The 25,000-nt window shown below is 41.6% G+C and overlaps 2 protein-coding genes across 6 annotated transcripts in view; one reads left to right on the top strand and one right to left on the bottom strand.

The window, feature by feature from the left end:
- Window positions 1-6,173, top strand: part of lingo4a (leucine rich repeat and Ig domain containing 4a) — a 9,370-nt gene extending 3,197 nt beyond the window's left edge. Inside the window, exons 2-3 of the mRNA XM_084424528.1 lie at window positions 2,692-2,760; window positions 2,958-6,173. Of these exons, the coding sequence (XP_084280654.1) occupies window positions 2,970-4,928 (1,959 nt within the window). The 5' untranslated portion in view covers window positions 2,692-2,760; window positions 2,958-2,969 and the 3' untranslated portion in view covers window positions 4,929-6,173. The remainder of the gene's footprint in view (window positions 1-2,691; window positions 2,761-2,957) is intronic.
- A 1,443-nt stretch (window positions 6,174-7,616) lies between these two features.
- The window catches only part of syngap1a (synaptic Ras GTPase activating protein 1a), an 86,215-nt gene continuing 68,831 nt past the window's right edge, over window positions 7,617-25,000 (bottom strand). For 2 of the 5 annotated variants that reach the window (XM_084424486.1, XM_084424485.1), the window contains 6 exons: window positions 24,384-24,974; window positions 22,416-22,874; window positions 21,713-21,886; window positions 16,306-16,517; window positions 16,150-16,222; window positions 7,619-12,904 (listed from right to left, as the gene is read on the bottom strand). In XM_084424486.1, the coding sequence (XP_084280612.1) occupies window positions 12,875-12,904; window positions 16,150-16,222; window positions 16,306-16,517; window positions 21,713-21,886; window positions 22,416-22,874; window positions 24,384-24,974 (1,539 nt within the window). In that variant the 3' untranslated portion in view covers window positions 7,619-12,874. Of the gene's footprint in view, window positions 12,905-16,149; window positions 16,223-16,305; window positions 16,518-21,712; window positions 21,887-22,415; window positions 22,875-24,383; window positions 24,975-25,000 lie in introns of all 5 variants that reach the window. The other 3 variants (XM_084424483.1, XM_084424482.1, XM_084424484.1) reach the window with 3 other exon arrangements.

Consider the following 25,000-nt stretch of genomic DNA (forward strand, 5'->3'; position numbering starts at 1 on the left):
TTTTTTTAACCTTTTTTCCTCTCTCTCTTCCCTTTTTTGTCGTTAATTAATCATTTTTATTTTCTGTAATATTCCTGTGCTAATGTTTTTGATGCTAACTGAGTAAACGGATACGTTTTTTCACGAGTGGTTCTGTGGATTTATTGATGTGGATTCTGACGAAGGGAGTGGACAAAGTGTCAAGCTAGGGCTTCATTCAGTGGAAACCTACATTGGCAGGACCTGGAACACGCTGTCGTATACGCCGATCCAGAGCATCCCAAACATGCTCAATGGGTGACGTGTCCGGTGAGTATGCTGGCCATGCAAGAACTGGGATGTTTACAGCTTCCAGGAATTGTGTACAGATCCTTGCAACATGGGGCCGTGCATTATCATGCTGCAACATGAGGTGATGGTCGTGGATGAATGGCACAACAATGGGCCTCAGGATCTCGTCACCCATATGACCCCATACACGCTGCCATCTGCCCTGTACAGTGAAAACCGGGATTCATCCGTGAAGAGAACACCTCTCCAAAGTGCCAGATGCCATCGAATGTGAGCATTTTCCCACTCATCTCGGTTACGACGAGGAACTGCAGTTAGGTCAAGACCCCGATGAGGACGACGAGCATGCAGATGAGCTTTCCTGAGACGGTTTCTGACAGTTTGTGCAGAACTTTTTTGGTTATGCAAACCGATTGTTGCAGCAGCTGTCCGGGTGGCTGGTCTCAGACGATCGTGGAGGTGAAGATGCTGGATGTGGAGGTCCTGGACTGGTGTGGTTACACGTGGTCTGCGGTTGTGAGGCCGGTTGGATGTACAGCCAAATTCTCTGAAACGCCTTTGGAGACAGCTTATGGTAGAGAAATGAACATTCAATTCACGGGCAACAGCTCTGGTGTACATTCCTGCTGTCAGCATGCCAATCGCACGCTCCCTCAAAACTTGCGACATCTGTGGCATTGTAGCCTAGAAATCTAGACACACCCTAGCGGCAGCAAATATAATTTGCAGCCAGGGTTGTCTAGCAACTCTCCGTTGGCTTGCGAACTGGAAAAAACAAACTCTAGTCAGGCCAATCACATCGTGTATAGAGTCGGTGGGCGGGCTTAACATAATGACGGCAGTGTTAAGACGGTTCCGCGTGAATTCCCTGTGACTTGAAAACAAAGAAGAGCTGCTGCTGCTGGCGAACAGCGGTCTTTACAATCAGCTTTGGCCGCGACTCTGGAGGACTGGGAGTTAAGCTTTTCTTTGAGAAAAGAACAAAGAACGGCACTAAAGTCATTCTTAAAAAAGGAAGATGTGTCGATTGTGTTCTGAGTTTTGCCGCTCAAAATTGTGCGTAGTCGTAGTCATGTCACCTCCTTCGTTGCTCTGGTTGGTTGTAGCGCTATCCTATTGCGTACAGAGGGAATTTGAAAGACAACCGTTTATCCCGCCCCTCGGATTGTTCCCAGACCCAACATCTTCATGTGGGTCTGGCTTGTCAGTCTAGTGGCGTTGTGCTGTGTGATTAAACTGCACATTTTAGAGTGGCCTTTTATTGTGGACAGCCTAAGGCACACCTGTGCAATAATCTTGATATGCCACACCTGTGAGGTGGATGGATTATCTCGGCAAAGGAGAAGTGCTCACTAAGACAGATTTAGACAGATTTGTGAACAATATTTGGGAGAAATAGGCCTTTTGTGTACAAAGAAAAAGTCTTCGCTCTTTGAGTTCAGCTCATGAAAAATGGGGGCAAAAACAAAAGTGTTGCATTTATAATTTTGTTCAGTGTAAATCAATGCTTAGTGTAACTGCAGATACCTTTACAAACCTGAAAACAATATGGCAGAAGGATTTGGGGATTAATATGGATGATAATGACTGGCGGTACAGCCTATCTAATGTGGGTAAGAACATACGGGAAGCCAGGGGGAAATTCATTCAGTGCAAAATAGTACATCATTACACCATCTAGGCTTAACAAGATGGGGGTAGCTGGAAATAATCTATGCTGGAAATGTAATAAAGAAGAGGGTACTTATTTACATATGATTTGGGAATGTTCTTTAGTTCACCCATTCTAGTGTAAAATTCTGGCAGTACTTGAAGAGTGGATGAGGTTGATTTACCTGTGAAACCACGACTATGCCTTTTTGGAGATGAATCAGTGATACCCGACATCGCAAAAAATACATTTACACTTATTAAGAGTGGTTGTATTACAGCTGCCAGGATGATTTTACGAAATTGGAAATGTCCCAAAACCCCAGACCTGAAAGACTGGATTGATGGGATGATTGAAATTGCTTCATATGAGAGCATGTTGGGGAGACTGTATAATGAGGGAGAAATGAAAAAAACATGGGATCATTTTTGGCAGCATAAAAAAATGGTGCAAATGAATAGGACTGCTTACCAGTTGTTTAATTTCCATGTGCTTTTGTTGTGCTTGTATTCCACTGATGGTGACTAGTGGCTGAATGTGTAATTGCAAAGGTGTTTACTGAATAATGTGGTGATGTACTCTGAAGTTTTGACTGTTAAACAAGAAAAAAAGTTGAATTATAAAAAAGAAAAGATGATTATGACTTGTAAAACATGCATCGAGCCGGGCAAGTATTAACTCTCTCACACACACACACACACACACACACACACACACACACACACACACACACACACACACACACACACACACACACACTCTCTCTGCAGGCTGTGAGAGGGCGATCAGAGACTCGTTCTGCTGTTGGTAATGAGAAGGAGCAGCCCCTCGTCCAGCTGGTGAGTGTTTCCCTCACATCTCTATACACACACACCTCAGATTACTTTAACATTTATTTCATTTTAATAAAATTTATTACATAATATGCAGCAATAGATTATTTAATTGCAAGACTGTTTGCTGAGAAATCATATTATCAGTGTGTGCTATAATAACAAACGTTGCTCTGATGTCTGTCGGTGTGTTTCCCCTGTAGGCGGGTCTCCAGATGTGTGTGGCTGCTGATTGGAGGAGGCTGCACTGGTGGGTGGTGCTCCAGTGGGTAGTGGGTGTGTCTTTATCAGGCCCGTGTTCCCAGCGCTGCGACTGCCTCCCGAAGCTCCCCATCGTGAACTGCTCATCCAGACAACTAGCGTCTGTTCCCGACGGCCTTCCCGACGACACCCAGACGCTCAACCTGTCCGGGAACCAGCTGAGAACAGTGGCCCGGCGCCGGTTCTCCGGGCTCACGCTGCTACGCGAGCTCGATCTCAGCGAGAACATGCTAACGGCGATCGAGGCCGAAGCCCTCGCTGGCTTGCAGAACCTCCTCACGCTGAGACTTGCTCGCAACCGGCTCAAGATCATCCCAGTCAGAGCCTTTTCCGGCCTTCCCAACGTTCAGTTTCTAGACATTAGCGAGAACATGCTAACGGCGATCGAGGCTGAAGCCTTCGCCGGCCTGCAGAACCTCCTCACGCTGAGACTCGCTCGCAACCGGCTCAAGATCATCCCAGTCGGAGCGTTCTCCGGCCTTCCCAACGTGCAGTTTCTGGACATCAGTGAGAACGAGATCTTAGTGTTTCTCGACGACATGTTCCGAGAGATGCCGTCGCTACAAAAACTTGAGGCGAGCGAGAACGACCTTGTGTTTATCTCGAACCGGGCCTTCGGCGGCCTGGCAAATCTCCAGGAGCTGAATCTGGACCGGTGCAACTTAACGACGGTGCCGGTCGAGGCGCTGTCGCCGCTAACCGGACTCCTTCAGCTCCGTCTCTGCAGACTCGGACTCACTTCGCTTCCCAATCACTCTTTCCGTACACTAATCCGCCTTCGTGAGCTACACGTATCCCGCTGCCCATGGTTAGACTCGCTAGCCGCTAACAGTCTAATCGGACTTAATCTTTCCTCGCTAACGCTTAGCCACTGCAACCTGAGCGCCGTGCCGTATTCCCCACTTCACCACCTCGTGTACCTGCGATACCTGGATTTATCCTACAATCCAATCACTATTATTCTTCCAAATCTCCTCGGGGATTTGCTACGCCTTCAAGAGCTGCATTTAGTCGGCACCGGATTGTTGCGTATCGAACCGGGTGCTTTCCATAACCTAGCGGGCTTCCGGCTCCTAAACGTGTCTGGGAACCGATTAGCGACGCTGGAGTCGTCGGCGTTCCACTCGGTCGGGACTTTAGAGGTGCTCCGGTTGGATGGGAACCCGCTAGCGTGTGATTGCCGACTTCTCTGGGTGATGCGCCGACGCTCGCGGATTAGCTTCGGGCGTTCGCCCACTTGTGGATCACCTGTGCAGGTGCAAGGCCGGATGCTCCACGACTTCTCCGAGGTCGAGCTTCCCCGGTTTTTCACGTGCCGGCAAGCTCGTATTCTGACCCGTAAGCCGCAAGACGTTCGTACGGACGAAGGCCACACGGTTTTGTTCTTCTGCGCGGCGGACGGAGACCCAGCGCCAGCGATCACCTGGATGAACCCGAAGCGCTCCATTCTCAGCAGTTCGGGGAGGGTCCGTGTGCTTCCCAACGGGACGCTTGAGGTGCGTTATGCGCAGGTGCAGGATAGCGGATACTATCTGTGTGTCGCGTCGAACGCCGCGGGGAACGATAGTGTCTCCGTTAGCCTGCGGGTGCGCGGGTTTCCGGCGTCCACTCGAAACCGTTCAGGTCAGTTCTTTCTGGAAGGCTGGAGCTTCACGTCGGGACAAGCGCCGGTGAACGGGTCGCAGCCGTTCCCGTTCGACGTGAAGACGCTAGTGATCGCGGTGACTATGGGGTTCCTGTCGTTCCTGAGCTCGGTTGCTGTGTGCTTCGTGTTCATGTTCTTCTGGAGTCAGAGCAAAGGACAGATCAAACACACGGCGACCATCGACTTCGTCCCGCGCAGCTCCGCGTCGGCGAACAGAACCGGTCGGACCACCGTGGAAACGGGCCGGTTCACCATGAAGCTGATCTGAACCTGTTCCAGGTGCTACTAATCCCACATATTCTGAGTGCATAAGATGCATGAAGCTCCTCGTGTAAATGTACTGTGTTTTTTTTTTTTTTTTTTCATCACAGTGTTTCTCTCTTGTTTTCCAGCACAAATATCCAAACATTCCCTCTGGTGCTCTTCGTCATTTTTGTCCGGAAAATGTTAGTGTTTTTTCTTCATCGGAATAGTACGAAACTTGGTAAAGGTTTTGGCATTTGCTATGCGAACACGAAAAAAAAAAATCACCGCAAAAATCATGAATGGGAGACGAATCCATGAATCATGAATGGGAAATTTCATCTAGTGGAAGCGTTTGGTACTGCGGCCAAGCAAACTCAAAATTTTTAACACAGCTTGATTAGATTTATGGCTTTGATTTTCTCACAGGTTTAGAGTAAAACATGTTTTTGAAAATTTATATTTCATATTAAAATTTTAAATAGTATTTTTGTACATTTTTCTTAACAATAAATGTAAAAACTTTTTTTTAAGTTCACTTTTTAAAACTTTTTGCACTTCATTTTGACCGACACGCGAAGAGCACCAGAGGGTTAAAGGATTAGTTCACTTCAGAATTAAAATTTCCTGATAATTTACTCTCCCCCACGCCATCCAAGACATACAATGTATTTTTCTTCAGTCGGAAAAGAATGAGGTTTTTGAGGAAAACATTCCAGGATTGTTCTCCATATAGTGACTTCAATGGGGTCCAACGGGTCGAAGGTCCAGATGTGAGTTTCAGTGCAGCTTCAAAGTCTCGACACGATCCAGCCGAGGAATAAGAGTCTGATCTAGACAAACCAGTTTTATAACAAAATAAACATTTATATACTTTTTAAACACAAATGCTCGTATTACATCGTGTGTCGCATCACAGCTAGTGCAAGATGAGCATTTGTGGTTAAAAAGTATTTAAATGTTTAATTTGTTCTAAAATGTCCGCTGGTTTGTCTAGATAAGACTGAAACTGTTTTCCTCAAAAACCTTCATTTCTTTTCGACTGAAGAAAGAAAGACATGAACATCTTGGATGACGTGAGGGAGAGTAAATTATCAGGAAATGTTAATTCTGAAGTGAACTAGTCCTTTAAATCAAGAAACATTTACTGGAGATGCTAAATTACTCATGAAGTCTCGTTTTCTGAGAAAATTATCAAAATTAATTGAGATTATGGGTTATTACAACTAACTGAAACTAAAACTAAAAATTAAAAAAAAAAAAACTTTTTGTTGCTTTAAAAAGTTTTTTAATGAAATAAAATAAAATATAAAAAACTTAGATGTAATAAAATAATGTGAGCTATAACTGGAATAAAAACTATATAGACATTCAGAAGAAAAAAAGAAAAACATTTAAACTAACTATTAATAAAATTTAAACGAAAACGCTAAATAAAAAAATAAACTATTAAATCTGATGCTAAAATATTTTTTTTCGCATTTTAATGGACTCAGAAAAAAATAAACCACTCAAATGGATGATTTATATCTTTTTTTTTTTTAAGCAGAAAGTCATATTAATTTGATCAGTTTCTCAAAACAATTAAAGTGATGTCACATAAAAGAAAACATTTTCTCGTTTCACAATCTCACGTCTGCAAAACTTTTGGCATCTCAGATTTATGCTCATGTTTGTTTGTGAGTAATCTGCCATGTGGATGTACATGTGTTTGTAATGACTGAAGTGTGTGAGAAGATAATGAGCTGTAACTCTTTTAAAAGGTTCTGAAGCTTTAAGTCAAACTGCTGGTGTTTCGGCATGATGTTCTCGCTGATCTGCATGTGCATGAGTGATGAAGACGTCGCTGGCTTTAATCAGCCGCTGAGGAGAGAAGATCTCAGGTTAATTAGGTTCATTCATGTTCAGTAAATCCTAGAGGAATTATATCATTTATTCAGAGATAATGAAAGCGCTGCATCTCAGGTGTGCCTGAATGCCTGGAACGGTTGCATGTGTTTTAGGAATGTTGATATTGTTGATGCAGACGGAAAAAAATCCCATATTTATGCATTTACGCATATATATATATATATATATATATATATATATATATATATATATATATGCAATCTAACTCAGAGCAATATTGTATCCTCATGCACTGCTGTTTATTACCATAAATAATCGTTTCAAATTCTTTGTTCAAGATTCTGTCAGTTTTTATGAATTTTACATCTGAGTTTATCTCTCTGTATCATTTGTTTTATTGCAAATATTAATATGCTGATCTCTTTTTAAAGATATCAGGGGTTTGATTGTAAATTTGTATTTTGTTCTGAAGGCGCTATTCGAAATGTACTAGAATTTGAGAAATGTGTCAGTATAAATATTTCTATGTACTATTTTTACTGGTCAATTTGTTTGTTTTAAAGGATTAATTTTAGTTTGATTTTTTTTTTTTTTCAATGAAAATGAATCAGTTTAGCAATTTCTGTAAGAAACCATTGCCAAAAGCATTAAAGTTATCTCGAAACAATTTGTTTGATGGAGTGCTTTATTCATCTTATATATCCAACGATCATATCATATGCTGTAAATATTCATTTATATGTGCAAATCTCATTCATAATTCACATAAGATAAGAGATCACACTCGTACAGTCCCTCATCATTCATGTTCAGCTCATGAGATTAATCTTAATGCAGACGCTCTGATTGGACGCTTCCTGATCTATCATCAGTTTCCTCGTGTTTTCTGGAGCCTCACTCTGGCGCCTCCTGCTGCTCAGCCAATCACAGTGCAGTCTGTGCTGTCCTCACGTGACATCTTCCCACTTCTGAAGTCGTGTTCATGACTCCGTCGCGTTGAGTGCTTTGCTGTCGGAAAGAATAGGAATCATGGAGGACACCAGGTTTATTCTTATGTATTTGGGAAAGCTTATTAAGCTTAAATGCATTGAAGGTATTTAATTTTGAATAAAACGTAGCGTCCCATTCACTAACAATATTTTACTGCACTAGATAGACAGCTTGCTGAGGATTCTGGGTTTGGGACTGTAACACAAAAGTATAAAATATTTTACACAGCACGGGAATATGGGTCTTGATGTCGCTAAGTGAAAAATAATCGTATAATACAGTTTGGCGATTTTTAGCGACATTATGAAGCTGTGAGGTGATTTATCTGAAATATTATAGGCTCACTTAATGTGTGTTTAACGTTACGTCCATCTTAAGAGTAAATGTTGAGTGTTGTCTTTTTATTGTTTCCTATCCTTCATCAGCAGGTTAATGAGTTTGAAGTGATTTTAAAACTTATCCGTAGTATTATAAAGGTTTAAGGCTGTTGCGGTTTGAAGCGTCAGAAACGGTCAGGAATTAAACGCCTCAGTCAAGCGAATGAAAGTGTGCAAAATCATCGTTTCTTCGGTGTTATTTTCCGAATTTGTTGTCTGAATTCGACCTGAAAGAATTAATTTAACTATTTCATGACAAATAGTGAATTTATCGTGATTAACAGAGACTAATAACGAAGATAAAGCAGTATTTTATTGTCCTCGTGTTTGATTGGCCGATGGACCTTGTGCTCGTGTTTGATTGGACGATGGTAAACCCTAACGGATGAAGAAGAATCCGCATGTTTTGAGGAGGTTTTCATCCTGTTATTTGTGAGTCTCTGAGCGGGACATTATTTCTCGAGTGTGTGTGTGTGTGTGTGTGTGTGTGTAGTCTGAGGTGTTTCTCCTGATATCAGCCCGTGTAACCGTCACTGAGGTGTGTGTCGCGCTGAGTGACTCCTGTAGCTCGAACCCTTCCTCAGTATCGCTTCTCGGCCTTTTGGCTAAGATCAAGTGTAGTATCTGTTCTTATCAGTTTAATATCTGATACGTCCCCTACCCGGGGACCATATATTAAATTGATTTTTGGATCAGGGAGATGGAATAGGGGCTTGCTCCGTCCACTCCACGCATCGACCTGGTATTGCAGTACCTCCAGGAACGGTGCACCCCCTACGGGGAATATGATTGGTTAAAGAAAGAATGTATATATATATATTGAAAATTTATGTTTGATGATCTTAAATATCTATTAATGAAACTAGATATATTAGTAAGGTAACGAAAAGTTTATAAAGATATGAAAACGTAGACGTTTTTGCCTACGGTGACCGGGAAGGGACATGTTTTAACGAGCATAGCTATTTTGGCGTAGATGCCGCATTCGACGCTCCAGCTCCAGACACGTCGGCGCGTCCGCCATCTTGGAACGGTCAGTGGTGTGGTCACTCACAGTAAGATTAATTATGCCACAACATTGCGCAGATTCAGGTTGTGTAACCGAGATTTACATTCCGAAGAAATGATAACCTTTCATAGGTGAGAACGTGTTGATTTTTATATGTATTAACTCAATATTACATAGTACTTATTTTAATGTTTTTACTTTATGGTAACTTTTTAAAGTTGTGTTAGCTGACGCTTGTCTTGTAATGTGTTAGTTTAGTAAAATAATCTGCTGAAGTCTATTTCATATATAGATATTCATGCGTCTTTTTAGCTAGCCTTACTCACTGTTTAATGTTTTACAGGCATGAAAACGAGGCTGTGGGACAGAAGTACAACACGTTTAATGTTGTTTTGTTTTATTAAATATTATTTTAGTCTAATGTGATGATGCTTTCAGTCATTAACAGCAGTGAATTACTCTAAACTCAAACACATCTCAGGGCCTAAAATAAACAGATTCATCAAATAAAAACACGTCTTTTGATAAGCATGTATATAGTCATTTATTTGTTTGTTGAAATATTTAAAGTTTTGTAATATTTCCCCAGAAAAATGTAAACTTCTCCATATTCACAAAAAGAAAGACATTTCTGTTTATCAATCATTGTCAATAAAATGAAATTCATAATTACAATAATAATCATATTTGAATATAATAATATCTTTATAATAATAATCATAATATGAACATTCAAAACATCACTCCATATTCAGAGATGCTGCACTCTAGAATCAACGAATCTCTCCCGCATTCGAGAATATTTCCATGAGTAAATATATAAATATATACATCCTACGCTCCTGAATCGGGTCAGGGGTCAGGGGTCAGAGGTCAATGCTATGGCTTGTCCGTGTCTATGGCTAAATTAGCGGGTGGTTCCCGTTCATCATGAACTCATAGCAGTAAGAACTAGTGCTACACGATGGGAAAAGATACACGATCACGATCTGTCGTAGCATAACTGACCCCTGTACACACACCATGGCTGTTTATGATCGCCTTATTGAAATGTACGTCTCGTGGCGACACGTGCTCGTGTTCAGCCAATCAGAGCGTCTCGTGGCGACACGTGCTCGTGCTCAGCCAATCAGAGCGTCTTGTGGCGACACGTGCTCGTGTTCAGCCAATCAGAGCGTCTCGTGGCGACACGTGCTCGTGCTCAGCCAATCAGAGCGTCTTGTGGCGACACGTGCTCGTGTTCAGCCAATCAGAGCGCCTCATAGCGACACGTGCTCGTGTTCAGCCAATCAGAGCGCCTCATGGCGACACGTGCTCGTGTTCAGCCAATCAGAGCGCCTCGTGGCGACACGTGCTCGTGTTCAGCCAATCAGAGCGTCTCGTGGCGACACGTGCTCGTGTTCAGCCAGTCAGAGCTCAGTATGGGAACTGTAGGCACAGAAACACTGTTCATTATCATCTTTTTTCATAACTATTATTACCTGAAATGCAGACCAAAGTAAAACTTCCAACAGAAAAGGTAAATAAAGACGAAAGTAAGTGACTAAAGCCCCAGCAGCGACTGGCGTATATGAGTATCATCCATCAAACACCAAGAAAAGAGAAAAACTCAACCCACTTAAAATGAGAGAAACTTTCAATCTGGACTCTATGTACAGAAATCAGCAGCCCGTCAGTGTGTGAGTGTGTGTGTGTGTGTGTGAGAGAGAGAGAGAGAGAGAGAGAGAGAGTGAGTGTGTGTGTGTGAGAGAGAGTGAGTGTGTGAGAGAGAGTGAGTGTGTGAGAGAGAGTGTGTGTGTGTGTGTGTGTGAGAGAGTGTGTGAGAGAGAGTTTGTGTGTGTGTGTGTGTGTGTGTGTGAGAGAGAGAGAGAGAGTGTGTGTGTGTGTGTGTGTGTGTGTGAGAGAGAGAGAGAGAATGTGTGTGTGTGTGTGTGTGTGTGTGTGTGTGTGAATGAAGCACAAGCGCTGTTCTCAGACCCAGTGAGCCTTAGACGGTCGACTGAAGCGTTGATGATCAGGACACACTCTCTCACACACACACACACACACACGCACACACACACCTAATACTGGAGGAAACCATTTCACCGTTTCATGAAAAATATGAATAGGCAACATCTGTAGGGAAGCATCAATATGAAGCTTCTGATGACTCGTGGTACGCACTAACGCATGACACTGCTCCATCATCACTAATGCGCTTTTCTCAAATTCTGTCTTGCGTTTAAATATTTTTGGATTCCGTTTTAATGTTAAAATTAAACACTAGTTAAAAAGCACGTCTAATTAATTGAAATCATGAAACTTAAACAATTGAACAAAAATTTATTAAAAGTTTTTAGGGCCTTATGAAATCTATTTTATTTTTGTATTTTTTTTTTGATAATCAAAAAGCATGTCTAATCAAATGAATTCATACAACTTTCTTAATGAAATAATGTATTAATTTTTATATTAATAATGAAATGTTTTTATTTTTCAGAAATTCTGTTATAATTTTTTTCCAAATTTATGATTTAATACAAATACATTACCAAAAACGGTGGTATTAATCAAATTAAGGCATAAAATATCAACAATTTAATTAAGTTTTTAAAATGTACTCAAATGAAAGTTTAATTCCTTTGATTTTTGTAAGTGCTGCACAACAGGTTTGCTGATCAAAATTAAAGCACAGAAGATTGTCTAATAGTCCTCAAAAATAAAGTTGTAATATTTTTTTACTTTTACTTATTACTTATATTATTATTATTACTTTGCGAAATACATTCTGCTGTACAATAGTAATATTTTCTTTTATAATTTGATCTTTAATCATTTCTGTCACAATTTCTTCAAGTTAAACCGAACTTTAATTTTGACGGGTTGTCGTGAAGAGCTCAGTTCGTGTGCGTCTGATGATAGATCTGATCACATCAAACGGTGAAATGCGTGTGAATCACATGATGAGGGACAGGAGCGGCTCACTGGCGTCTGAGAGCGAGAGCTTCAGTGAACGCTGGAGTTTATGATGATGGTCTTCATCGGAATCACTGAAACTCTTCGTACAAACAGCAAACGTCTCGTGTTCGGAGGTTCACATCCACGTGAGCATGAGATAAACCGAGTGTTCGACTCGCTCGTGGAGTCTGCGTTTGCCCTGTTGTTCTCAGTGGAGCTCTTTAGGCACGGAGAGGAGACAGGAAGGGGCGGGGCTCTGAGCGGCACGGCAGCGTCTGATTGGCTCAGAAAGAATCAAGCCCCTCAATACATCATTTGAAAAAAACAAGAGTCATTATTAGGAAGTTGAGGCTGCAACTGATCAAACACACACACACACACATACTCGTGTACACAAACACACTCCTGCAGTAAAGGGAGAGAGAGAGAGAGATGATGGGAAGAGAACGAGTGCTGTCTCTCTCTCTCCGTCTGCGGTGATTTTCTTTGTGCTATCGGTGTGATTGTTTTCGGCCTCGAGATGCTGATTGTCGTCCATTTGGCTCAAAAAAGACAAAGACAGCAAGAGAGAGAGAGACACATCTGAGAAATATATATTTATATATCACTTATATACATATATATTCTCTCAGCGTGTGTTTGAGAGAGAGAGAGAGAGAGAGAGAGAGAGAAGGAGAGAAAGAAAGACTGTAGAGTTGGCCGTCCTGCTCAGGCTCCGCCTCTCTCTTCTCTCTCAGCCAATCGTCAGACACTCCTGGGTTGAGGTTCAACCAATCACGTGTCCTCTAGTCCTGCCCGGGCCAATCATGTTCCAGAGTGGGCACCATATATCGGCTGAGGGAGAAACAGAGGCCGAGATTCAGGGGCGGATCCTCGACTAAAACTGTTAAAAACATTCTGTTCATTGAAATAAAGCTGAAGCAACATCAGATATAAACAGGAAAAGTTGAAAACCTGATTTATTTTTTTTTTTTTTCATAAAAAATTATGAACTAGAAATCAATAAATAACAAAAATAAAATGAACTTAAATAGCAATATATAAAAAAAAAACTAAAATGACAAAAGCGCACAATGAAAATACAAAAAATAAACATGAAAACTAAAAATATCAAAATATTATTATAATGCTAATCTAAACTGAAACTCAAACACTGGCACACTCATTATAAATTCATCACAATGGGAATAATTAATTCAGTATTCATCAAACAGTTAATCGCATTAAAACACAGTCATGTGAAGAGAATTATGAGGCTGATGATCAGTGAATGAAGACCAGGTGTGAACGACAGGAATAAATGATGACAGACTATATGATGTCATTCTCCATCAGCCAATCACAGGCCCTCCCTCTGAGGATGTGCTGTCACTGTCAGCCAATATAAAGTTATTTTAATAACCGCTTTAACTCTAAGATAGCAGAGATCACATCACAGCTACAATAAAAACACAGAGGAACGACTTTGCTGGAATCACTATCAGAACGATCTTTTCCCAGCTGATAAACAATATAAACATTAACAGCCAATCAGAATCCGTCATGCTTTAAAGAGCTCGAGCATTTAAAGCGACAGGCAACTATATTAGCTGAGGACGGTATTATATTTATCATTTTAGTTATCACTATATTACGGAGCCCCCCTAGTCCCACTTTGTCAAAAAAATTTATTATAACTATCTTGTGGCCTCAAGATAGTAAGTCGTGGCCTCAAGATACTATGACAAAGTGGGACTAGGGGGGCTCCGTACTATATCTATCGGAATAGTTATTATCATTGCTATAGTTATTATTATAGTTATTTTTATCACTATAGTTATTTTAGTTATTATTAAGACTATAGTTATTTTAGTTATTATTATCACTATAGGTATCTATCCGTATAGTTATTATCACTAAAGTTATCGGTACAATTATTATTATCACAATAGTTATTTTAGTTATTAGTATCACTATAGTCATTTTTGTTATTATTATCACTATAGTTATCACTATAATTATTATTACTATAGTTATCGGTAAAGTTATCACTAGTTATTATTGTCACTATAGTTATTATTATCACTATAGTTATCGGTATAGTTACTATCACTATAGTTATTATTATCACTATAGTTTTTATCACTATATTTATCGGAATAGATATTATCATTGCTATAGTTATCATTATAGTTATTTTTTATCACTATAGGTATCTATCCGTCTAGTTATTATCACTAAAATTATCGGTATAATTATTATTATCACAATAGTTATTTTAGTTAGTATTATCACTACAGTTATTTTAGTTATTAGTATCACTATAGTTAACAGTAAAGTTATTATCACTAGTTATCGGTATAATTATTATCACTATAGCTATTTTAGTAATTATTTTCACTATAGTTATCATTATAGTTATTATCACTATAGATATTGTTAATAGTTATAATTTTCACTATGCTATCATAAAAGTTATTATTATCACTATAGTTGTAGTTATTATTATCACTATAGTTATAGTTAATAGTATAGTTATTATCACTATAGTTGTAGTTATTATTATCACTATAGTTATTGTTAATAGTAGTTATTATCACTATAGTTGTAGTTATTATTATCACTATAGTTATAGTTAAAAGTATAGTTATTATCACTATAGTTGTAGTTATTATTATCACTATAGTTATAGTTAATAGTATAGTTATTATCACTATAGTTGTAGTTAATGGTATAGTTATTATCACTATAGTTATAGTTAATAGTATAGTTATTATCACTATAGTTATAGTTAATAGTATAGTTATTATCACTATAGTTGTAGTTAATAGTATAGTTATTATCACTATAGTTATAGTTAATAGTATAGTTATTATCACTATAGTTGTAGTTAATGGTATAGTTATTATCACTATAGTTATAGTTAATAGTATAGTTATTATCACTATAGTTGTAGTTAATAGTATAGTTATTATCACTATAGTTATAGTTAATAGTATAGTTATTATCACTATAGTTGTAGTTAATGGTATAGTTATTATCACTATAGTTGTAGTTATTATTATCACTATAGTTATAGTTAATGGTATAGTTATTATCACTATAGTTATAGTTAATAGTATAGTTATTATCACTATAGTTGTAGTTATTATTATCACTATAGTTATAGTTAATAGTATAGTTGTAGTTAATGGTATAGTTATTATCACTATAGTTATAGTTAATAGTATAGTTATTATCACTATAGTTGTAGTTAATGGTATAGTTATTATCACTATAGTTATAGTTAATAGTATAGTTATTATCACTATAGTTGTAGTTAATAGTATAGTTATTATCACTATAGTTATAGTTAATAGTATAGTTATTATCACTATAGTTGTAGTTAATGGTATAGTTATTATCACTATAGTTGTAGTTATTATTATCACTATAGTTATAGTTAATGGTATAGTTATTATCACTATAGTTATTGTTAATGGTATAGTTATCACTATAGTTATTGTTATCACTGTAATTGTTATAATTTTCACTATAGTTATTGGTATAGTTATCACTATAGTTTTTATCCACCGTTGTCGTTCTTGGCTGAACAAGACTTAACTGTATATCTCATGATATTTGAGCGGGAAATTCAATGATAAAATAGTTTAAATATTTATCAGTCATATGGTAATATCGAGAGATCTCTTACCAATAAAAATGGCCTTCATCACATTTGATTATTTTCTCTTTTTATTTGGATCTTTATGGACTCAAATCAAAAGATAATCTGATTCATATCAAACGAACATAGACATGACATAACTCATAGACATAACTCTCGTGGAGAGACATAAAGGTTACAGACGGTTTCTAGTGTGTGTGTAACAAACCTGTTCTGTGAACACCCACACACACACACACACACACACACACACACACACCCACACGTAACACACACACACACACACACACACACACTATCGTGGAGAGACATGAAGGTTACAGACATGTGTGTGTGACAAACCTGTTCTGTGAACACCCACCCATGCACGCACACACACACACACACACTCGTGGAGAGACATGAAGGTTACAGACATGTGTGTGTGACAAACCTGTTCTGTGAACAATCTGGTTTTGAGGTCAGGCATTCCACTCCCTCTCAGCTCATCCTCTACCGCCATCAGCCTGTAACACACACACACACACACACACATTCCCAGGATGCTCTGCTGCGTCAGTGAAGTGTGTGTGTGTGTGAGGCGTCTGACCTGTTGATGATGCCCTTGATCTGCGAGTCCTTCTCGTGCTGCTGCTGTCGGAGCCTCCTCTCGCTGTCGTCCAGCCGGCTCTGGTACTGGAGCAGGATCTTACTGGTCTGATGCTCCTGCGACTGCAGCCTGCGCTCGTACTCCTCCAGCTTACGGTGCGACATCAGCAGACGCTCCTTCAGCGAGTGGATCTCCTCCTCGTACTCGCGCACCTGCACACACACACACACACCAGGAGGAGGAGGAGGATGAGGACGGCAGATCATCTCACAATGCAAAATAAACTTGTCTTGTGGTTGTATGAATGTCTTTATACGTAAAAAACATTGCAAATATTTTGCGTCAAATCAATTATTTTTAAATTCATCAATTATTTAAAATATTTAAGTTGAAATTAAATATTTTCACTGAATCAGTCATGAGGATGATGATGGCAGAGCTTCAGCGGCTTACATTCTTTCATTCACTAATCTGTTATTATGCAAAATAAAAAGTCACAATGCAAAACGTATCTTTTGGTTTTATATACGTCTTTCTTTATATGTAAAATATACTTTCATCAAAACGAATATTTTTTAATTCATTAATTATTTAAAATATGTAAGTTGCAATAAAACATTTTCACTCAATCAGTCATTTACACTGGTTTAAGCATGAACATAGGAAAGTCTGCTTTTTATTAATGTGTTTAATGCAAAATCAAACTTTTGGTTCTAAAAATACTTTCCATTTTCTTTACGCAAAGTCTCGTCTGAAATACGATGGGATCATCGCGCTCACCTCAATGGCTGGGTGAACTCCCAGCCGCCCAACACTCGCGCATTACAAGTCCGACCTACTGAGCTTTGTGGTGTGGGCCCAAGGTAGAGTTCTCAACGGGCCTGAAAATTACAACCCGACCCGACCCGGCCCGTGGCTTTTAAAGCCCGGACCCGATGTAACCCGACACATAAACATGAATTATCTGCCCGAACCCGGCCCCGGCCCGCGGCCCGACGCCGCGTCGGATTTTTTTTTCTCTCATAAACGTATTATCATGACCAGCAGACGGGAATTCAAATCAACCTTTAATGTTCACACCTTTTAACAATACAAACAACTGAAACAATAAAGTTTAAATATATAAATAGGCTGTAGTAGCGACGGTGAATTCACCTGCGGCAAGTTTACTTCTCACCAACTCCATCTTCTTCTCCAGGCTAAAGGCGTGCACGCAGCGGCGTCAGGTCTGCCCCCGCCCCTCTCCCTGATGCACGTTACACGCAGCAGCCAGACTTTCTTTACGGTGAACAGCAGCGATGATTAATAAATGTTTTATTTATTTTTTTGAGCGGAAAAGATTAAGCCCAAGGTCCGACCCGACCCGAGTCATTTGATTATATTTTCGACCCGAACCCGGCCCGAACCCGCGGGTCCCGTCGGGTTTGTCGGGCCGACCCGACCCGTTGAGAACTCTAGCCCAAGGTGCTTTCTTCGGGTCTTCAGGTGGGTGCTACCCTGGTAATCCAGTGTTCTCGCTTCTTTGCTCAGCGAGTTACTCTGGTGTCGAGTAATATGCTCATTAAATATGATCTGAGCTGCACCAATCACATCGGGTTATCTGATATAGGCGGGCCAGAGGCGAGATGACGATAGCGCTGTGACGTCGAAGTCATTAGTAAACATTGCAAGATGGCTGTGGATAAACACCAGTTGTTTGAAACGGCTTTGGCCGCTACAATGAACGAGTTAGACTTGCCTTTTTCTCTAAACAGGAACAGAAGACGGCGCTCGAATCGTTCCTTTGCAAGAAGGACGTTTTTGCTGTTTTGCCGACCGGATACGGCAAGAGTCTAATCTACCAGTTAGCTCCGCTGGTAGCTAAGCGTATGGGGTTTATTGTTGTGATTGGTCGTAGTGTTATCCAATTTTTCAAATGCATGCTTGGTGCCGCCCCTCGAGCTGGCCGATTTTCATTAGTCGACGCCAGACCATTAATTTTTTAGATTTAGGTCTGGATTTCCAGGCTAGGTGGGTGCCCTCCTTCAACAGTGTTTCGTCAGTTAGCCCACAACACCTCCAGAGGGCTTGACAGCGAACCCCAGCATCCTGGGGCAGCCCCCCTCGCCCCTTGGGCTCCACAGCCAGTGCTCTTTTATGTTCCCGGTGGGTTGTTCCATCGCTCGCCGCACTTCAGCCACAGCCATCTCGATGCTGTCTCTGCTCTTCTCGTGATATTCGCCATGAGCCGTCTCCTGCTGGGACCTCTTATTCCAAGTCTGGACAGGGCGCTCCAAAGTGACTGCCCAGGAAATCCTCGGCAGCCTACTTCCACTGGCAAGTTCCATGCCCGCCATCCCACCGGTTGGCACTGTTGGGTGAGTGGTTGGCACTTCACTGATGTCTTGCTAGAGCTCTCCCCTACTCTAACAAACCTGATCAAACGGGGTGCTGTCGTCCTTGTGCTATCGTGGGTCTTCTCTCTTCCTTCAGGCCTGTAGCCAGCTCGGCAAGTATCTGGTCATGCCTCCATCTGAACGTGCCATCAGCCAGGCTAGCCTGACATGATGACATCACATGTTCAAGGCTTGCCGACACAGCGTGCAGTCTGGGCTCTCAGCCAGCCCCCAACGATGGAGGTTCGCTGGTGTTGGTAGGACATCGTATGTGGAGCACAGGAGGAATCTTCTCCTCTTCTCCTCCATGCCCCACATATCCCTCCACCCAATGGTCTTCCTTGGACACCGCCCCAACATGTCCACCTCCCCTGGTTTTTCATGGCTGCTGCCCTCGCTTGCGTCATCTGAGGATTTTTTGGCCAGAGGCTAAAGACTACAGCCAGTAGGAGGAGCTGTCCCGCATGTTTTCAACCCACCCATAGGGGGATCTCATTCACAGAATGTACACATAGTGTCAGCCATCTTTCTTTGGAAGCTAAGCTAGCAGGCTCTTGTTCTGTGGAGAAAGCTGAGTAGTAGAGGTTACCATCCTCTTTTTCCCGGACATGTCCGGCCGTCGAGATCGCCCAAAATGTCCGGGATTCGGCTTTTGCTTTCTGCAGTCACCATTCATTGTTTACATGCACACCTTTTGTTTCAATCTAACTGAATTCATTCCGTTTGGTGAATCTGAATGTAGTGTTTACATGAACGCTAAACAAGTGATCGGTTGATGTGCGTTTTAACATTGCTAAGAAAATTCCCGCTCCTCCGTGAGAGATACGAGACCGGTGCGTCTCACAGGTGCCGCTCATCAGTTATCACGCCACCGGCCTCGCGCCGTTCTCCCGCGGCCCTCAGCCTGAACCATGATGAATGGTGACTGTAGAACGCAAAAGCCGAATCCCGAACATTTTGGGCGATCTCGAAATCCCGGGCAGAGTAGCCTAGCCTTGTTGTTTACTGCGCTCTCTTACCGGTAGGCGTGGCTTGGGAGTGGCCTCGTAGAGCAGCGAAGCAAGTGCATTCTGGGAGTTGTTGTCTTTCATCCACATTTCTCAGTCTAGAAGGCTCCAAATTCAAAAATAATGTCACATTTCTTCTACATAAATGACCCATTTTAAATACACATTCATCTTTCCAGAGGTGAAGTATCCCTTTAAACTCTTCAACCACAGATGTTAATGGCAGCTGTAACTTGCTTCCTGAGCTGTACAAGGCCGATTGAAGAAAGACTTTTGGGGACTGACAGCCATCTGCGAAGGAAGGTGTTGATCCTCCTTTCCAAGGCTTCAACTGTTGTAAACGGCACTTCATACATGAGCAGCGGCCAAAGAAGTCTTGGGAACACACCATGCTGGTAGCCCCAGAGTTTGAATCTTCCAGGTAGCCCACTCCTATCCAAGGTTTGCATCCAAGCATCTCCTTCACACTCTCTCGGTCATTCAGTTCCCACAGCATTTAAGCAGGCTCGGGTAACCCCACTGCTTAAGAAACCCACTCTAAATCCAGCACATCTGGAAAGTTACAGACCGGTATCTCTTCTTCCATTCATCGCGAAAACACTTGAACGAGTTGTTTTCAACCAGATCTCTTCCTTTCTTACACAGAAGAACCTCCAGGACAACAACCAGTCAGGTTTCAAAAGCGGACACTCAACTCAGGTAGGTCGTTCAGGGTGTCGTGGAGGGGCGTGGTGTCTAAGACCCAACATCTAACTACTGGAGTGCCTCAGGGCTCAGTGCTTGGACCGCTTCTTTTCTCCATCTACATGACATCACTAGGATCTGTGATTCAGAAACATGGCTTTTCCTATCACTGCTACGCTGATGACACACAACTCTACCTCTCATTCCAGCCTGACGATCCGATGGTAGCTGATCGTATCTCAGCCTGACAGACATTTCTGGCTGGATGAAGGACCACCATCTTCAACTAAACCTTGCGAAGACAGAGCTACTCGTGGTCCCGGCCAACACAACACTACAACACAACTTCTCCATTCAGCTAGGCTTGTCATCCATAACTCAGTTGAACTTCACAGACCACATTGCTAGAACTGCCCGGTCCTGCAGATTTGCCTTATACAACATCAGGAGGATCAGGCCCTTCCTATCAGAGCTACACAACTCCTGGTCCAAGCGCTTGTTTTATCCAGACTATTGACTACTACAGAGTATTGTAATGCTCTCCTGGCTGGTCTTCCAGCTTGTACGGTCAAAACTCTGCAACTGATCAAGAATGCTGCAGCTAGAGTGGTCTTTATCGAGCCGAAGAGAGCACTCGTCACTCCTCTCCTAACTACACTGCACTGGTTGCCAGTTGCCGCTCGCATCAAATTCAAGTCACTGACGTTTGCCTACAGAACAACCACTGGCTCTGCTCCCTTTTACTTAAACTCATTACTTCAGACTTACGTGCCATCCAGAAACTTGAGCTCTGCAAGAGAACGACGTCTTGTGATGCCATCTCAAAGAGGCACTAAATCTCTTTCTCGGACCTTTACCTGGACTGTTCCCTGCTGGAGGAATGATCTGCCTAACTCAACCAGAGCTGCTGAGTCCGTGTCAATTTTCAAGAAACGGCTGAAGACGCATATTTTTCGGCAACACCTGATCCATTAATACTAACACTTTCTCTTCTATTCTATATCTACTATCTTACATAAAATTATTTACATTATTATTATTATTATTATTATTATTAGATTAAACTGGGAAGGGTCATAGCACTTGCAAATTGTTGTCCTATTGTTAGTTTAACTGTTTCTATTGTTCTCATTTGTAAGTTGCTTTGGATAAAAGCGTCTGCTAAATGAGTAAATGTAAATGTAAATGTGAAATTATAAAAATTTGAGGTAACACTTTATTTTACAGTGTCCTTGTTACATATGTTACATGTACTTACCATATTAATAACAGTAAATTATGCATAATTACATGCAACTAACCCTCAACCAAACCCTAACCCTAGGTGGAATGAGTACTGACCCGGTCCAGGCGGGACTCGTCCATGCTCTTTGAATGCTCCTTCAGCTTGAACTCCTCTCGGTCCACACGCAGACTCTCGATGTCCGCGGAGAGGTGAGGCATGTTGGACACCCAGGCCACCGTACGCTCCGACGCAGCAGTGGGGGGGTTGAGTGTGGACGGAGACTTCGAGCCCTGAACACACACACACACAGAGAGAGAGAGAGAGAACATGTGACCACAGACGCCACTAGTAGTCAAAAGTTCATTACGATTTTTGTTAACACTTTATGTTACATGTATGTACTTACCATAGTAATAAGAGTAAATTATGCATGCAACTAACCCATAATTACATGCAACTAACCCTCAACCAAATCCTAATCCTACCCTTACTCTATAGTAAGTACATGTTCCTAATTAATATTACTCAGTACTTAAATATATAATTACACTGTAACAATGACACATTGATAATGAGACACATTGAAAGAGTCAGTTTATTTGATCAGAAATACAGTTAAAACAATGGAATATTATTCCAATGTAAATCAGCTGTTTTCTATGTGAATATATAGTAAAGTGTAATTTATTCCTGTGATCAAAGCTGAATGTTCAGCATCATTACTCCAGTCTTCAGTGTCACATGATCCTTCAGAAATCACTCTAATATGATGATTTGACAGTATGGAAACGTAACGAGACACTGTGACCCAGTTCGTACCTGTTTGTTCATGCCTGGCTTGAGCAGATGCTGCTGGTTGGTTTGCTGCGAGGCTTTTGCTGATTGGCCGGTCGGTGTGTTCTCAGCACTCTCATTGGCTCCGCCCTGAGGGGCGGGGCTCTCCGCGGCCGTGCTGGACTGATGCGGCAGCCCGGGGGCGGGGCTATCTTTGACTGACAGCTGTTGCCTGGGCACCTGCCTCCCGCCGTAGCTGGACTCGGGCGACTGCAGCAGGTTCCCGCTCTGGGGGCGTGTCTTCGGGGGGGTGGAGTTAGCGGCCGAGCTGACGGACAGCTGGTGGGGGGGCTGAGGCTTCATGCGCTGAGGAGGGGGCGGGGCCATGGAGGCCTGGCGGGTGGGGTGAATGGTGGTTGGGGGCGTGGCCAGAGAGGCAGGCGTGCCGGTGCCCGTCGCTGTCTGCGGGGCGATGCCCATCAGAACCTGCTGCTGGAGATTCTCCTGACACACACACACACAGAGAGAGAGAGATTTCAACAGCAGTATTAGTAGGGTTGGGAATCAAGGGTCAGGAATCAGATACTTGTTATAAAATTTTAATTTCGATTCCTCTTAGCGATTCCTTTGTGAGCATTTCAGTATGACTTTAAACCATTCAAGTGCGAGAGACTCTGTTTTCTGTTTTCATGTGTATCAGTATATTTTATCCGTGCAGCTCTTAAAGAGACAGCAGCCTAATATTCCTGCTGCCGTCTCTATAATAACACTAATCAAACAACTAAAGACAGAGAGAATATTCTCTCGTTCTTGACTGAATAACTTTTGTAACTATATTTGTAATGTATATTTTATTAATAAAGTGCAGTGTTATTTTACATTTGATAAGTTTCTGTACCTGAATACTTGAAAATCTTAAGGGAGTACCGTAATATTATAAATCCTTACTTTTCTAAAAAAGTAACTAAGTAACACAATTAGTAACTTTTTAAGGGAGTAACTCAATATTGTAATGCTTAACTTTTCTAAAAAAGTAACTAAGTAACGCAATTAGTAACTTTTTAAGGGAGTAACACAATATTGTAATGCTTAGATTTTCTAAAAAAGTAACTAAGTAACGCAATTAGTAACTTTTTAAGGGAGTAACACAATATTGTAATGCTTAGATTTTCTAAAAAAGTAACTAAGTAACGCAATTAGTAACTTTTTAAGGGAGTAACACAATATTGTAATGCTTAGATTTTCTAAAAAAGTAACTAAGTAACGCAATTAGTAACTTTTTAAGGGAGTAACACAATATTGTAATGCTTAGATTTTCTAAAAAAGTAACTAAGTAACGCAATTAGTAACTTTTTAAGGGAGTAACACAATATTGTAATGCTTAGATTTTCTAAAAAAGTAACTAAGTAACGCAATTAGTAACTTTTTAAGGGAGTAACACAATATTGTAATGCTTAGATTTTCTAAAAAAGTAACTAAGTAACGCAATTAGTAACTTTTTAAGGGAGTAACACAATATTGTAATGCTTAGATTTTCTAAAAAAGTAACTAAGTAACACAATTAGTAACTTTTTAAGGGAGTAACTCAATATTGTAATGCTTAACTTTTCTAAAAAAGTAACTAAGTAACGCAATTAGTAACTTTTTAAGGGAGTAACACAATATTGTAATGCTTAGATTTTCTAAAAAAGTAACTAAGTAACGCAATTAGTAACTTTTTAAGGGAGTAACACAATATTGTAATGCTTAGATTTTCTAAAAAAGTAACTAAGTAACGCAATTAGTAACTTTTTAAGGGAGTAACACAATATTGTAATGCTTAACTTTTCTAAAAAAGTAACTAAGTAACGCAATTAGTAACTTTTTAAGGGAGTAACGCAACATTGTAATGCATTACTTTTAAAGTAACTTTCCCCAACACTGCCAACGGGTGACGCCACGGACACTACATCCATATTTTTATCCAGTCTATGATTAGCACAAGCATGTGTGGGACTGAACGGCGTGGCTCACCTGCACCTGCAGTGACAGCTGTCTGCGGGCGTAGTCGGCCTGGTTGTGTCGCGTGAAGTCGTCGCTGTAGCTGTGCGAGTGCACGATGTTGGGCTGCACCAGACTGTTCTGGTTCCTCAGGGCCGACAGATCCTCGCTGCGAGAGAACCCGCTGTGCCCGAACGACGGCACGCCGTAGCCCACGTGCCCGTTCTCCGGCTCGGGCGCCAGCAGCAGCGGCGGGGGGGCGGCAGGCCCGTGTGGCGGCGTGTGGTACTGCGGCCCGTCCGACGCCAGGTGGAACAGCGGGTTCTGGAAGGACAGAGGCACGTTCATGGCGGCCGCCTGCTGCTGCTGCTGCTGAGACAGCGAGTCCGTCGTCATGCCCGAGTGACCGAGACGCATCCCCCCCGACATGCTGGAGCCGCCCGAGCCCGCCGACACGCGTCCTCCGGCCCTGAGGGGGGCGCCACCCAGCGGACCGAACCCCAGACCCGCCAGGGAGCCCTGAGACGAGTTCAGCAGGTCGTTCACCGAGTGCAGGTTCGACACGCTGTTGATGCGCGAATCCTGCAGGTCCATCATAGAAACACTCTTATTCACACTGAGAACCTGACGAGACACACACGAGACCAGAC

Source organism: Rutilus rutilus (assembly GCF_951802725.1).
Source record: "Rutilus rutilus genome assembly, chromosome: 11".
Lineage (NCBI taxonomy): Eukaryota > Metazoa > Chordata > Actinopteri > Cypriniformes > Leuciscidae > Rutilus > Rutilus rutilus.